General features: G+C 45.2%; 2 protein-coding genes across 4 annotated transcripts; both read left to right on the top strand.

Moving 5' to 3' along the window:
- Positions 1 to 4,814: 4,814 nt before the first annotated feature.
- LOC136356132 (probable glucuronosyltransferase Os03g0107900) lies at positions 4,815 to 7,559 on the top strand. Its single transcript, XM_066309695.1, has 8 exons — positions 4,815 to 5,168; positions 5,250 to 5,396; positions 5,463 to 5,527; positions 5,652 to 5,721; positions 6,251 to 6,469; positions 6,654 to 6,797; positions 6,872 to 7,007; positions 7,092 to 7,559. The coding sequence occupies exons 1-8, from the start codon at positions 4,893 to 4,895 to the stop codon at positions 7,319 to 7,321; spliced, it is 1,287 nt and encodes a 428-aa protein (XP_066165792.1). The 5' UTR covers positions 4,815 to 4,892; the 3' UTR covers positions 7,322 to 7,559.
- LOC136356133 (NAC domain-containing protein 82-like) lies at positions 7,192 to 11,842 on the top strand. 3 transcript variants are annotated; one of them, XM_066309697.1, is made up of 7 exons: positions 7,192 to 7,343; positions 8,350 to 8,435; positions 8,548 to 8,769; positions 9,062 to 9,339; positions 10,153 to 10,533; positions 10,635 to 11,028; positions 11,127 to 11,842. In XM_066309697.1, exons 3-6 carry the CDS (start codon positions 8,613 to 8,615, stop codon positions 11,019 to 11,021), a joined length of 1,203 nt encoding a protein of 400 aa, XP_066165794.1. In that variant the 5' UTR covers positions 7,192 to 7,343; positions 8,350 to 8,435; positions 8,548 to 8,612; the 3' UTR covers positions 11,022 to 11,028; positions 11,127 to 11,842. The 3 variants fall into 3 exon arrangements, with proteins under 3 accessions (XP_066165794.1, XP_066165795.1, XP_066165793.1); XM_066309698.1 differs by lacking the exon at positions 7,192 to 7,343 and adding an exon at positions 7,703 to 7,920 and having other exon boundaries at positions 11,237 to 11,842; XM_066309696.1 differs by lacking the exon at positions 7,192 to 7,343 and adding an exon at positions 7,703 to 7,920.
- The last annotated feature ends 370 nt before the right edge of the window (positions 11,843 to 12,212 follow it).

The following is a 12,212-nucleotide window of genomic DNA, read 5'->3' as shown; positions in this document are numbered from 1 at the left end:
GCTAGGCACGGTGCGTCGGGTGCAACTGACGGGGGAAGAATTGGACAGTGGCGGGGAAGGTATGAGAGGATGTTGAGGTCGGTGAAGAAGGTAATGACGGCCATGGCGAGGAGCATGGCGACAGTGCACGGGGAGTGCACGGAGCTGGCCGGCCTCAGTGACGGCCCGACGCTTCCTCGTCGTCACCGTCGAACCCCATGGCGGCCGCTGCCTAGTTCTTGCCCCATCGCCCGGGCCAAGGTCCTCCCCCGCCGCCCGTGCCCAGCTGCAATACGTCGCCATCGCCCGTGGAAAGGGGAGGAGAGAGGAAGAGAGGTGGAGAGGGGAGAGGAAGAAGAGGCTGACATGTGGCCCGCATGGGTCCCACACTGACTTAGCTGCCACGTCGGACAAAACTGGAGTCAAAACTGCCTAAGGACCCAAAGTGATCCGGTTTTGTAAGATAGGGGATGACATATATCTGATTTTGCGGTTAAGGGACGATTTTGTCATTCGACGATAAGACAAGGGACCTTCGATGATACAAGTTAAGGGATTCGACCCGCCGCATCAGCTTCAGCTGTAGGCTGCCATTGAGGGAGGAGGTGGCGGCGTGGTCAGGGACTGCAAGACGCTAGAGGCGGTGGTGGTCAAGGCGGCCACGCAGTCTTCATCGTCGTACCTCACGGCAAGGCCTGTGCCTGTCTTGGTGGTGCCATGGCTTAGCGTCGGGGTGGCAGCGGAGGCGGGGCGGAGCAAGTGGCCGCGGGTGGTGGTTGGAGGCAAGATGGCGAGCTCGCCAGCTCTCCTCCCCTCTCCTACGCCTCCGTCCTCTCCTCATCGGCTGCCGCTTGCCACGAACGGGTCCGCGACCTCCTCCTCACCAACCTCCAACTGCCACAGCAGCCTCTCCTCATCCGCCGCGGAACACATGGCTCCCTCCTCGCCGAGCACCTCCCGTCACCACTGCCTTCCATGCCGGCCACCGTCGCTGCACACTCGTTTGGAACTTGGGAGAAGTAGATAGAGAAAAGGAGGGGGTGAGGTGGAGGAAGTGTGACCTACCATCCCACTATATTATTTTAATTTTTTAATCTCGATTCTAATGTCACGTCAACGCCACATGGGATGATGACTAAGTCAAATCATCCACGTAGGCGCCACGTCAGCCAAAACCATCATCTAAAACCACCTTGGGACCTTATTTGTAGTGGTTTTGAGAGTTGAGGGATACGTAGTACCTGTTATTTCGGTTCAGGGATGAATTTCAGACTGGGCGACCCATCGTTTCGCTTATTCGGAGAATAAGCGAAATGACATATTTGCAAACAAAAAATAATTTGTGAATAAAACTTTTATATACGTATTCTTAGCGATCTAAAAGTAAAGGCTGAAAAATAAACTTCAATTAAAAAACCCATGCTTCGCTTTGATGAACGAAAGAAAGAGTATGGACTCACTAGAACTCTCTCTGGTTGCAATTCCCTACTAGACAAGAGTTTTACCCCAAAGGTATTAGAAATTTATCTGGTAGGAGATGATAGTCTTTTCCCCTGGAGATGGAAAATTTGTCCACCCGGTTTTATTAGTTTGCAAATTCTTTCTCAAATCAACTCTAAATTTAAAGTCGAAAAATTTAAATCTTGGTTGATAAGCATAAGCGAAAAAACTATGCCCTTTCCTATTCCATTCCACTTTTTTATTTATACATTTTTTATTAAAATATTTACAAAAATAATTTTTTGTTTCGAAAATTTACAAATCTAATCGCCTGTCGCCCTCTAGAAGGGCGATTTTTAAAAATCGCCCTCCCAAAGGGCGGCAAGGGACCTAAATGCAAAATTTTTATTTGTGTTCAAACCCTTTCCACCGGTTTTAATTGCTTAAAAACTAATAATGCTTATTCGATACTCCAAATGATTTTAAATTGTTGATAGAAAACACGAGGCCTGGGAGATCTGCTTAACTCCTGTGTAGGTCCAAAGCTCGCCTTCGAATGTATGAGCGTACCAGTTGATTTGATCCTGTAATCAACAAGAAATAGATACAAAGAATTCGTGGTTAAATCTATAAATGATAGCCGATTGGCTAGGTGCCGATAACATATCATTTATCTTTGAGCCGATGTCATATATGAATCGATCAGCGGTTATAAATAGATGGTAAGGAACTAAATCTATTCGATCGGCTGTAGATATTAACGATATATAGTTCTTATATTAATATATACTTAAATCAAGTGATTGGGATAGATCGGTCACCATGCCGAAACAGTATAAATCACTTAGATCGAAATATATATTAATAACAGGATTATATATGTTTATAGCATAGCCGATCAGATAGATCTAGCATGTATCGGCTAATACTCCGATACTACTTTATATAAAGATAACAAAACAAATATAATATACCAAACAAAAGCTTAATATACTTAAATGCAATAAGATCTTGACATAAAGGGCAAATTTAACATGACATTGAAGCATATAGATCGAATATGGTTAAATCAGATAAGATCGGCTGAAACTCCCATACTACCCTAATCGGCAACCAGAGGACATGCTAGAGATTGATATTCTAAGCACGACTTAATAGATCAAACTCAACTGATGTAGCATTAAGTATGAAAAGAAGAACAATATCTAGACAATCAAGCCGCTGGGTGTTTCATAAAGTGGTAGATATCTTATATAATTTAGGACAACGTCGCTATTTAACCTAATCGGTTGCCTTCTATTAACAGATGTTAGCCGATTGTAGGTTAGATAACGATATTGCCAAAGATTATGTAAGATATATGATAACTTGACGGATTATATAGACAAGATTAGAGTGTCATAAAGATGGAAACACTAATCTCGAGAACACAAGTCGTCATAACAAGTTTTACCTCTTGTTGAAGATCGAAACCGATGCAGCTCAACCCGAAAGCAAGAACTCGTCGAAACAAAACTAAAGCAAAAAGGTGGCGATGCGCCGAAATTGTATTGAACGTGTGTGTTAAAAATTACATAGGGCTCGGGGTCTATTTATACCCGAGAATTACAAGATATGTCCATACCGGACACGACCACTATCTCTAACAAACTCTAAGATACCATAAGTCTTTGCGGCAGACTTTTGCCCAAACATATCTCTAAGGAAGTTACATAAAACATCCTAATTAATAGATACAATTGCCTTCTCAGGACTCTATCCATGTGCGGCAATCATCTTGAAGCACCTCAATTCAACCCAATGTCATACACCAAATTATACTGACAGAATCTGCTGCATCGGCTCACCTAGTCCGACTCAGACCCAGCCGATCCTAATCGTAGCTGATCTGGACTTCAGCCGATTCTTGCTCTGTTCTCGGATCAATCTCCGCCTTCGACTCCACCTTGATCTAATCTCCTTTTCCGATGTTGATATTACCAAATTTGGTCGTTAACATAAATGGAAAAGTGATAAACTACAAAGTTATAGATCTCATCAAGATCTACAACTTTTATATAATGTTTATCTCCATCCAATGTCGTTTGAGATGTAGATCTGAGATTTTTTAAAATGTGTTTTATATTTTGTAACGAATATTTGAATATCTAAAACATCTTAAATGAAAAAGTTGTTAACTACAAAGTTGTAGATCTCCTTGAGCTCTACAATTTTGATATAAAGTTTTATTTCATCTGACTTTATAGTATAATTTTAAATTGTAATTTATAGAGCTAACAAGTTGTGCTTAGGGATGGCAACGGGGCGGGGCGGGTGTGGGTTGGGCTGGAACGGCCCCGACCCCGACCCCCGAACTCTCCACCCGGCCCCGGCCTCGAGTGGACATGCGGGTGCAAATCAGTCCCCGGCCCCGGCCCCGGCCCCTGCGGGGCCCCGCAACCCGACCGGGGCCCCGCAATGAGTAACAACTCAATCAAATCAACACAAAATCAAATCCCAGAGCTGGCTGCCGCGCTTGTCCGGCTGTCCCCTTGCCGGCCCCGCACCTGTCCCCTCGCGCTCGCGGCTCGCCACGGGCAGCCGGACGCCGCGCCTCTGCGCCGCACGACCGCACCCTCGCCGGCCGCCGCCGCCCTCGCCGCTCGACCGCGCAGCCGGAGAGGAGAGCCGGAGGGAGAGCAGGAGGGGACAGGATTGGAGGGGAGAGGGGCAGAGGGCAACCGACAACGGCGAGATCCAAAAGTTCGCCGTGCACCCTGGCGTGCCGCTGCGCCTCCGCCTCTGCCTGGGTGCGTGATGCCGATGCGGACTGGAGGGGAGATGTTGAGATGGGGAGTTGGGGACTGGGGAGGCTAGGGTTTGTTTTTATCCCTCACTATTTTATTGGGTTGGGCCTTGTATGGGCTACATTTGAATGTTTAATATACACCCCCGGGGCCCCGCGGGTGAACTTCCCCCCCCCCCGGCCCCTACCCGCAAAAATGCGGGGCCCCGGCCCTGCCTCCCCCGCGGGTGAGAAATTGTACCCGCCTCCGCCCCCGTAGGGGCGGGTCCCCGCAGGGGACCCGTCCCCGCGGGGGAAATTGCCATCCCTAATTGTGATGGAAAATTTGCATTTAGGTTCCTTGCCGCTCTCTGGAAGGGCGATTTTTAAAAATCACCCTCCCAAAGGGCGGCAGGCGATTAGATTTGTAAATTTTTAAAACAAAAAATTATTTTTGTAAATATTTTAATAAAAAATGTATAAATAAAAAAAATTCTTCTACCGAATGCATGGGCTGCTAGGGCGTGTGACGAAGGCTTTTAGCCCATCTAGGCATCTACTAATAATGGGCCTCCGGTCGAATCCAGCTCTCTCAGGTAAAAAGGCCCACGCGCTGCATCGATTCCTCTCTGTCGGTTCGGTTCGGTCCGGTCGCCGCCGGCTCCGGTGATCCCCTCCGCTGCCTGCACGTCGTCTCCGGCGAGCGACCATGCGGAGCTCGCACCAGCCTCTCTGCACGAGGGCCCACCAAGCGGCCGCCCTCCTCCTCGTCGCCGCCACCTTCTTCCTCACCCGCCTGCTCGACCGGTCCCCACTCTCCGCTCCGCCGCCCCCCTGCGCCGCACCATACAGTCCCTGGCCGCACCGCGACCTCCGCATCTACGTCTACGCCGAGGACGAGGTCGACGGCCTGCGCGCGCTGCTCCGCGGCCGCAACGACGACGTCACCGCTGCAACCTGCATCAAGGGCCAGTGGGGAACTCAGGTAGGTGTAGCAGCTACTAGTAGTTCTAGCCCTAACCAATTGCTCGAGCTACTGTACAAACCGCGTTTCGATGTCGTGCAGGTGAAGATCCACCAGCTCCTCCTCAGCTCGAGATTTCGAACATTTGACAAGGACGAAGCGGATCTCTTCTTCGTTCCCACCTATGTCAAATGCGTTCGGATGACGGGAAAACTTAACGACAAGGAGATCAACCAGACATACGTCAAGGTGGTAAAACCTTACCTTCACCTCACGCGCCTTCATTTCTTACCCATCTCCCCTCTCTGCTTGCAGGTTCTCAGTCAGATGCCTTATTTCCGCAGATCCGGAGGACGCGACCACATTTTTGTCTTCCCAAGGTTCCACCTCTTCTTCTTCTTCTTCTTATTTGACTTCCTGTTAGTATGTTTACCCAAACAATAGCCACTGAAATCCTTCCAATTACCTAAAACCGGCACCGCCCTTGTTTTCTTGCTTGTGTAGTGGTGCTGGAGCTCACCTGTTTCGCTCATGGGCAACCTTCCTGAATAGGTCTATCATCCTTACTCCTGAGGTACACAGCCATTTTTGCATTCATCTTCTTATTTGCTTCGCATTTCTTAAGACAGAGTAAAGTAATGCTCCATATATCCCCAAGCATAACTTACACAAGTTTTATTGGGTTTGCCTTCTGTATAATTGTTAATTGTTATATCTACGAAAAACATGCCCTTATTCAGAACTGTTACAACGATTGCTGCAATTTTGTTAAATCCCCATTAAATATTACCGCGCTTCAAATCCTTAACTGCGGGAGGATCAAGGCCCGTAATGCATCCTTAGTCCATCCCATCCAAATGTGCAGCGTATATGAGTCAGCTTGCTATAATATAACACGGCAGTGTTTTTCACAAATCCTAGCGTAGATGATAGCAGTTGCATGCCTTGGTCTAATTAAATTCTGTATCTTCAGATGTCCTCAATTTGTTTGCGAGTAATAAGTGGGTTCATGAGTGGTCTTCTAGTCTTCTGTTAACTCGACATGCAAGCAACTTCTGACATCTTCTTAACGAATGGTTCTATGTTCAATTTTTTTTTGTTAGGGTGACCGCACTGATAAACGAGGTATAAGCGCTTTTAACACATGGAAAGATATTATTATACCTGGGAATGTGGATGATTCTATGGTGAAGTCTGACAGGCTTGCTGTCAAACCGATCCCATTAACAAAAAGGAAGTATTTAGCAAACTTCCTTGGGCGTGCTCAGGGAAAAGTAGGCCGTCTCCAACTGGTGAAGCTTGCAAAGCAGTATCCTGACAAGGTTCGGCTTCCTTCTAATCTCCAAATGCAACTTAACATTTTATGATGGTGTAAGCCTTCCTCTGAATATGATCAGAAGTAGTTATGGCAGAAACTTTTTAATGGTGTAATTAACTTTAAGTGAATCAAGTGATGATAAAAAAAAGTTCATTTCTGATGTGTATTTGGGTTGTTCTTATGAACAGCTGGAGTCTCCGGAGCTGAAGCTCTCTGGACCAGACAAATTGGGAAGGATAGATTACTTCAAGCACTTGAGGAATGCAAAATTTTGCCTAGCTCCTCGTGGCGAGTCTTCATGGACACTTCGCTTCTATGAATCCTTCTTTGTGGTGAGCTCTTCCTCAAAAGGATGATAGTTAGTTTCAGTGCATACCTACAGTGCTCCTTACATTGTTGACTACAGGAATGCGTGCCGGTAATTTTATCAGATGAAGTTGAGCTTCCTTTCCAGAATGTGATTGACTACACTGAAGTATCGATAAAATGGCCTGCGTCCAAGATTGGCCCGGGGCTCCTTGAATATCTCGAGTCAATACCAGGTAGGCTCCTTTCCATTTTGTAATCTGTAGAAGAGTCAAGCCATGTAAGCAGTTAGCATGAGCGGGGTAAGCGGATGCATGCAGATGGAAGAGTTGAGGAAATGATTGGTCGCGGGCGGGAGATAAGATGCCTATGGGTGTATGCGGCGGATACAGAGCGGTGCTCGGCTATGAGCGCTATCATGTGGGAACTGCAGAGGAAGGTGAGGCGATTCCATCAATCCGCAGAAACCTTCTGGCTTCATAACAGGTCAATCGTGAACAGAGACCTGGTTGAGTTCCACGAGTGGAGGACGCCTGTCCCACTGCCATGACCACCACCACCCTTACTGCTCTGTACGTCTTGACTTGTCCTCTTTCTTTCCACTGGATTGTAGTAGTAGTAGTAAGTAATTTTTTTAGATAGAGGATGTTGAATGCAATTTTTGAGATAGAGGATGTTGAATTGCAATTTTTGAGATGTTAAACTTGTAGTACTGTTAAGTAATGATCGATGCGATGTACCGGCCGGCCCGCCCTCCCTTGTGAAATGAAAAGGCATTGATGATGAAAGGAATTGCTTCCAGCCCATATAACAAAGAAGTAGGCCGTAGGTGCGGCCCATAAAAGCCCAACAAGGCCCCAAGCTGAAGAAGAATGTAGAAGGGGCCTTGGGGGAGAGAGATTTGGGGGGGAGGAGGAGGAAGGGCGACGGCGACGGGAGCCGCCTGCCTCTCTCCGCTGCGCGCCGCCTCTTTCCAATTCCACCTCGCCGCTTCTCCTCGCCAACACACCAGCGTCCTGCGTCCCATTCCCCTCTCCTCTCCTCTCAATCTCTCATCCCTCCCTTGTCGTACCGCATCCGCATCAGCACCACCATCTCCTCTCCGCGGCGGCGCCGCATTTCCTTCCCTCGCCGACCGCCACCACCAGCGTATGTCTCGTCTCTCCTCCTCCCTCGCTCGCTCGTCGCCCATCTACATTGCTTCTTATGATGATTCTTGGTTGGATCTCTCCCGCACTACTTCGCTACTTAGGGTTCATTCTTCTCCCCTAGATATGCATGTATCAATATATGCCCGCACGCCGCGTGATTAATTTCGACCACATCATTTTTCCTACCTTTGCTCTTCGCCTGATAATAAATAGACTGTTCTAGTGTTGTTGCACATCATCCCTTCATTTATCTACTTCACTTCAAGGGGGCTTACATTTTACACTATCGCATTTTTATGCCATGCTTCTCTGTGTCAAACTGCCGACCGGATGTCACATGTGTCTCGGTTTTCTTTTCCTATATGTTGGGTCTTTTCTTTTAGATCTACGCCCAGCTGAGGGATAATATCTAAATCATTTCATGCAGGGCTCCGCTTGCTCTTCAAATGACTCTTGACATCAGGAAGGATTATCTCTGTTTTCCTTGCTGTGGATGCTCAATAATATGCCAAAGTTGGTCTTTACCATATTTGAACTCATCTCGCTCTTCTCTCTTTGTTGCCCCCAACCAAATGTACTACTATTCTATCTATCTAACTGCAACCGTTTTTTTTTATTTCTTTAGTTCTTAGGCCAAGGTCTATTTGGATCTCGTTATGCTAGTATAGACAACGTTCCATTCTCCTTAGTATGGCCAAGACATCTCTTCCTCCTGGATTCCGGTTTCATCCAACAGATGTTGAGTTGACTGTCTATTACCTGAAGAGAAAATTATTGGGCAAACACTTACGGTGCAATGCTGTTTCAGAGCTTGATCTATACAAATTTGCCCCTTGGGATCTTCCAGGTAAATTTACTCTCCCTTGAAAAATGTTTTCCAAGCTTTACCATTTCACTCCCTTCCAAGTCAAGACCTTTTTTGATCCACTTGTTTCTGTTGCATTAGTATTCTGCTGAGAATCATGTCTTTCCTCAAAGCAATGGCTTCCATTTGACTTTCTACGCATGCATTGCTGTTTGCTTAGCTCAGTTTTGGGCAACCACATGTTTTCATTTGAATGTAAAAACATTGTGCTTTGCAGGTCGCTGGCCTTTGAACTGCTCTTGTGATTTATTCTGTCTTGTTTAACTTGGTGCAGAGAAATCTTCGTTGCAGAGTAAGGATCGAGAATGGTATTTCTTTTGCCCACGTGATAGGAAATATTCTAGTGGGTCAAGAACGAACCGATCAACTGAAGCTGGGTATTGGAAAGCTACTGGAAAAGACAGACCAGTAATATATAATTCTCAGACTGTTGGGATGAAGCGAACTTTGGTGTTTCATCTTGGCAAGCCACCTCGGGGTGATAGAACTGATTGGGTAATGTATGAATACAGGCTGGAGGACAAGGAACTGTCTGCTTCTGGTGTTAAACTGGTATGATGTCCTTGATGTGGTTGTACTTTGTAGTAGTTTCAGTATCTGGCTTATGAAGTGGGTTACATGTCAAAAATCTAGTTTTCGGTATTTAACTAAGTTTCTTAAAGTGCTGCTGTAGTCCTTGTGCATTTCTTTTGGCAAATTTTCGTACTTAGTACATGGCAATTGTTCCTTACTCATGTGAAAAACTATAAAATGCACGTGTGAAAATTACGTGGATAACACAAGACATACATGAATATATGTGCACCATTTTTGCTGCCTTGTTTTGCATTCTTTCCTTTTCTTTTTTTTTTAAAAAAGCATATATTATGTATATCCATTTGATCTAATGTCCTCTTTTCTGGTCCTTCCAATGTTTGTTAGATTACTTTGCTGTGCCTTACAGTTAACTGAATACATAAATAGGTATGGCTTCTAAACAACCTATTGCTGAATGCCTGTAACCTCTCTTTTCCCAGTACCAGTTCAACTGTCTTCAACTTATGATGAGATCCATCAACTTCTTTTGCCATTTTAATCTTCAACATATGTGTAACTCTATTTATATTATATCGAGATTATATTTATGAGCTGCATCGTGAATAGCAAATATTGAAAGAAACACCAAGACAATGTCACAACCAGAGCATCGCTATAGTTGATCCTTAAACTGAATTATAAGAATATAGAAAGCAAGGATATTTATTCTTCCTTCTGAGAAAAGATTATCACTTAAAGTGGTTATTTGACTGTTCTTCTTGATGTTTTAAGCAACCCCTTAAGAAAATTTCTACAGAAATATATTATCCTTCTCACCCCCTGTTTCAGGATGCTTGTGTTCTCTGCAAAATCTTTCAAAAAAGTGGTCCAGGTCCCAAGATTGGGGAACAGTATGGTGCTCCATTCAATGAAGATGATTGGAATGAAGCGAACGGGGAGCTATCCTCTTTTGCCTTTTCTGTGCCCCCTTGTGCGCTGGAATCAAGTAATGGCAGGTTAAACACAGCTGGTCAGCAGCTGGCTGTTAGTGATAATATTGGATCTTCTTTGGACCATTGTTCAGAAACTAATGACAAGATCGCTGTTGGTGGCTGTGGGACGACTAGTCCTAGCGTTCCTTTTGATACCATACATACCCAGCAGCTAGATGAGATTATCAGTTGTTTCTCGACAGATCTTTTGAACTCCGTTAGTCGAGATGGTTCATTGGTAATTTGTTTTACAACACTCTCTTTTGTCGTATCTGCTGTTCAACATGCATTGACGCCATTGATGTGTAATTATATTTTTTGGGGGGTGGTTTAATGCAGCCTGACTCAACTGCTGACTATGATAATGACAATGAAGTATCGTCCGATGATGGTGAAGCAATATTTAATGAACTTGATGAACTTGATTCCCAATCAGATGAGAGCATTTCCAACCATTGTAACTCATGTGGTGAAGACTTGATTCCTCCTACGCTGGAAGTACTTAAAACTGAACAGTACTTGGAGCTGAATGACTTGTCCTTTTCTCTTGCCGATGATCCTGATCCATGTAACCTGCTGCTGACAACTAATCTATCTGATCAGAACCATCCAGAATTAGAGACCAGGTTTGAGCAGGGGTCTCTTGTTGACATCTGCAATACCACTAATGCTACCATATCCAATGCTGCCTGTTCAGCGTCAACAGTTGGTGATCATGTGACCTGAATCACAGGTTTGTTCGTTGTTTCTTAATTTAAGCTCATGATTGTCCTTTTCTCTGTTGTTCGCTCATTGTTGTTTTGCATGTTTAATCCCCTCTATTATATATAGGTATGGCTCCTATACCTATAGCCTGAACCAGACGGGGGTTCGTTCGCTCGCTGTTACTTGAGGCATGTCATGGTTCTTCTGTTTCCTGTTTATTGAAGTGCATTTTACAGCTCAAACAGGAAGGCGCTCAGATTATGAGATTGGGAGTTGCAGCTAGTTTGCGAAGATTCAGTTTGGGCCAATTCAGGAGAATTCGTGGTTCATGGACATTTCGCTTACCCTAGTTTGCGAAGAAGATTTTGTCACCAATAAGGGATCGGTACGAATAACTCGTTGGCGACGTTGGATCACTTGTCCTTAAAAAGATGTTGGAAGCCTGATTCTGGAGCGGACAGCCTTACATTCCTGGTGATCCCCTGAGCTTGTGTGGTGCTTACTGCCGTCCAAATTAGTACTCCTAGGCAGCTAGTAGGAATTTCCTCTTCTTTTTTCCTGTTTTACCTGTACGAGCGGTCTGTCTGATCATCTGATGTATGCTAACGTCAATAGCGAGTTACGCAGCAGCGTAGTACAAAGCTCAACTATTAGGCTAGATTAGAGAGAGACGGCGATGGTGACTTTTCGCAACGAACCTAGATTGAACATGTTGCAAACTAAATGTTGGCACAGCTAAATATTCTTAAAACCAACGACTAAATGTAATATGCGCAAATCTTTGACCATACCCATACGTTGCAGATGCAATTAATTAATGAAACCTTACATCTGATTTTTCACTGGACCCCTTTTTTATGAAGCGATGAATGTGGTGTGGCATATAAGTATATAACTATATAAGAGGAATAAGCACACTTTAGGTCGCTTAATTTGTCGTTGAGTCTAAAATTCGTCTTTAAACCAAAAAAACCAAATATAACGGGTCGTTCATTTTATAAAATCATATCACTCGAGATTGTAGATAGTATGGTTTTGGCTGACGTGGCAAGCTAAGTTAGCGTGCGGGATCCACGTGGACCTCACATGTCAATGACTAGCGCTTTTTTCATCCTCTCTCTTCCCTTCACCCCTCTCTTCTCGTGTAAGGGCTGCACCTCATTCGCGTTGGTGGAGTTGAGGAACCCGATGGAAGCCGCGGGCGCTGCCCAC

This window comes from Oryza sativa, chromosome 4 (genome assembly GCF_034140825.1).
Source record: "Oryza sativa Japonica Group chromosome 4, ASM3414082v1".
Taxonomy (NCBI): Eukaryota; Viridiplantae; Streptophyta; class Magnoliopsida; order Poales; family Poaceae; genus Oryza; species Oryza sativa.
Note: the sequence above shows the minus strand (reverse complement) of the source record. Positions and strands in the feature narration are given on the sequence as shown.

Coding starts and splice junctions, on each gene's coding strand:
- LOC136356132 (XM_066309695.1), top strand. CDS start 4,893: ATGCGGAGCTCGCACCAGCCTCTCTGCACGAGGGCCCACCAAGCGGCC. Junction 5,722..6,250: donor CTATCATCCTTACTCCTGAG/GTACACAGCCAT, acceptor TTTTTTTGTTAG/GGTGACCGCACTGATAAACG. Junction 6,470..6,653: donor CAAAGCAGTATCCTGACAAG/GTTCGGCTTCCT, acceptor TCTTATGAACAG/CTGGAGTCTCCGGAGCTGAA.
- LOC136356133 (XM_066309697.1), top strand. CDS start 8,613: ATGGCCAAGACATCTCTTCCTCCTGGATTCCGGTTTCATCCAACAGAT. Junction 8,770..9,061: donor TGCCCCTTGGGATCTTCCAG/GTAAATTTACTC, acceptor AACTTGGTGCAG/AGAAATCTTCGTTGCAGAGT. Junction 9,340..10,152: donor CTGCTTCTGGTGTTAAACTG/GTATGATGTCCT, acceptor CCCCTGTTTCAG/GATGCTTGTGTTCTCTGCAA.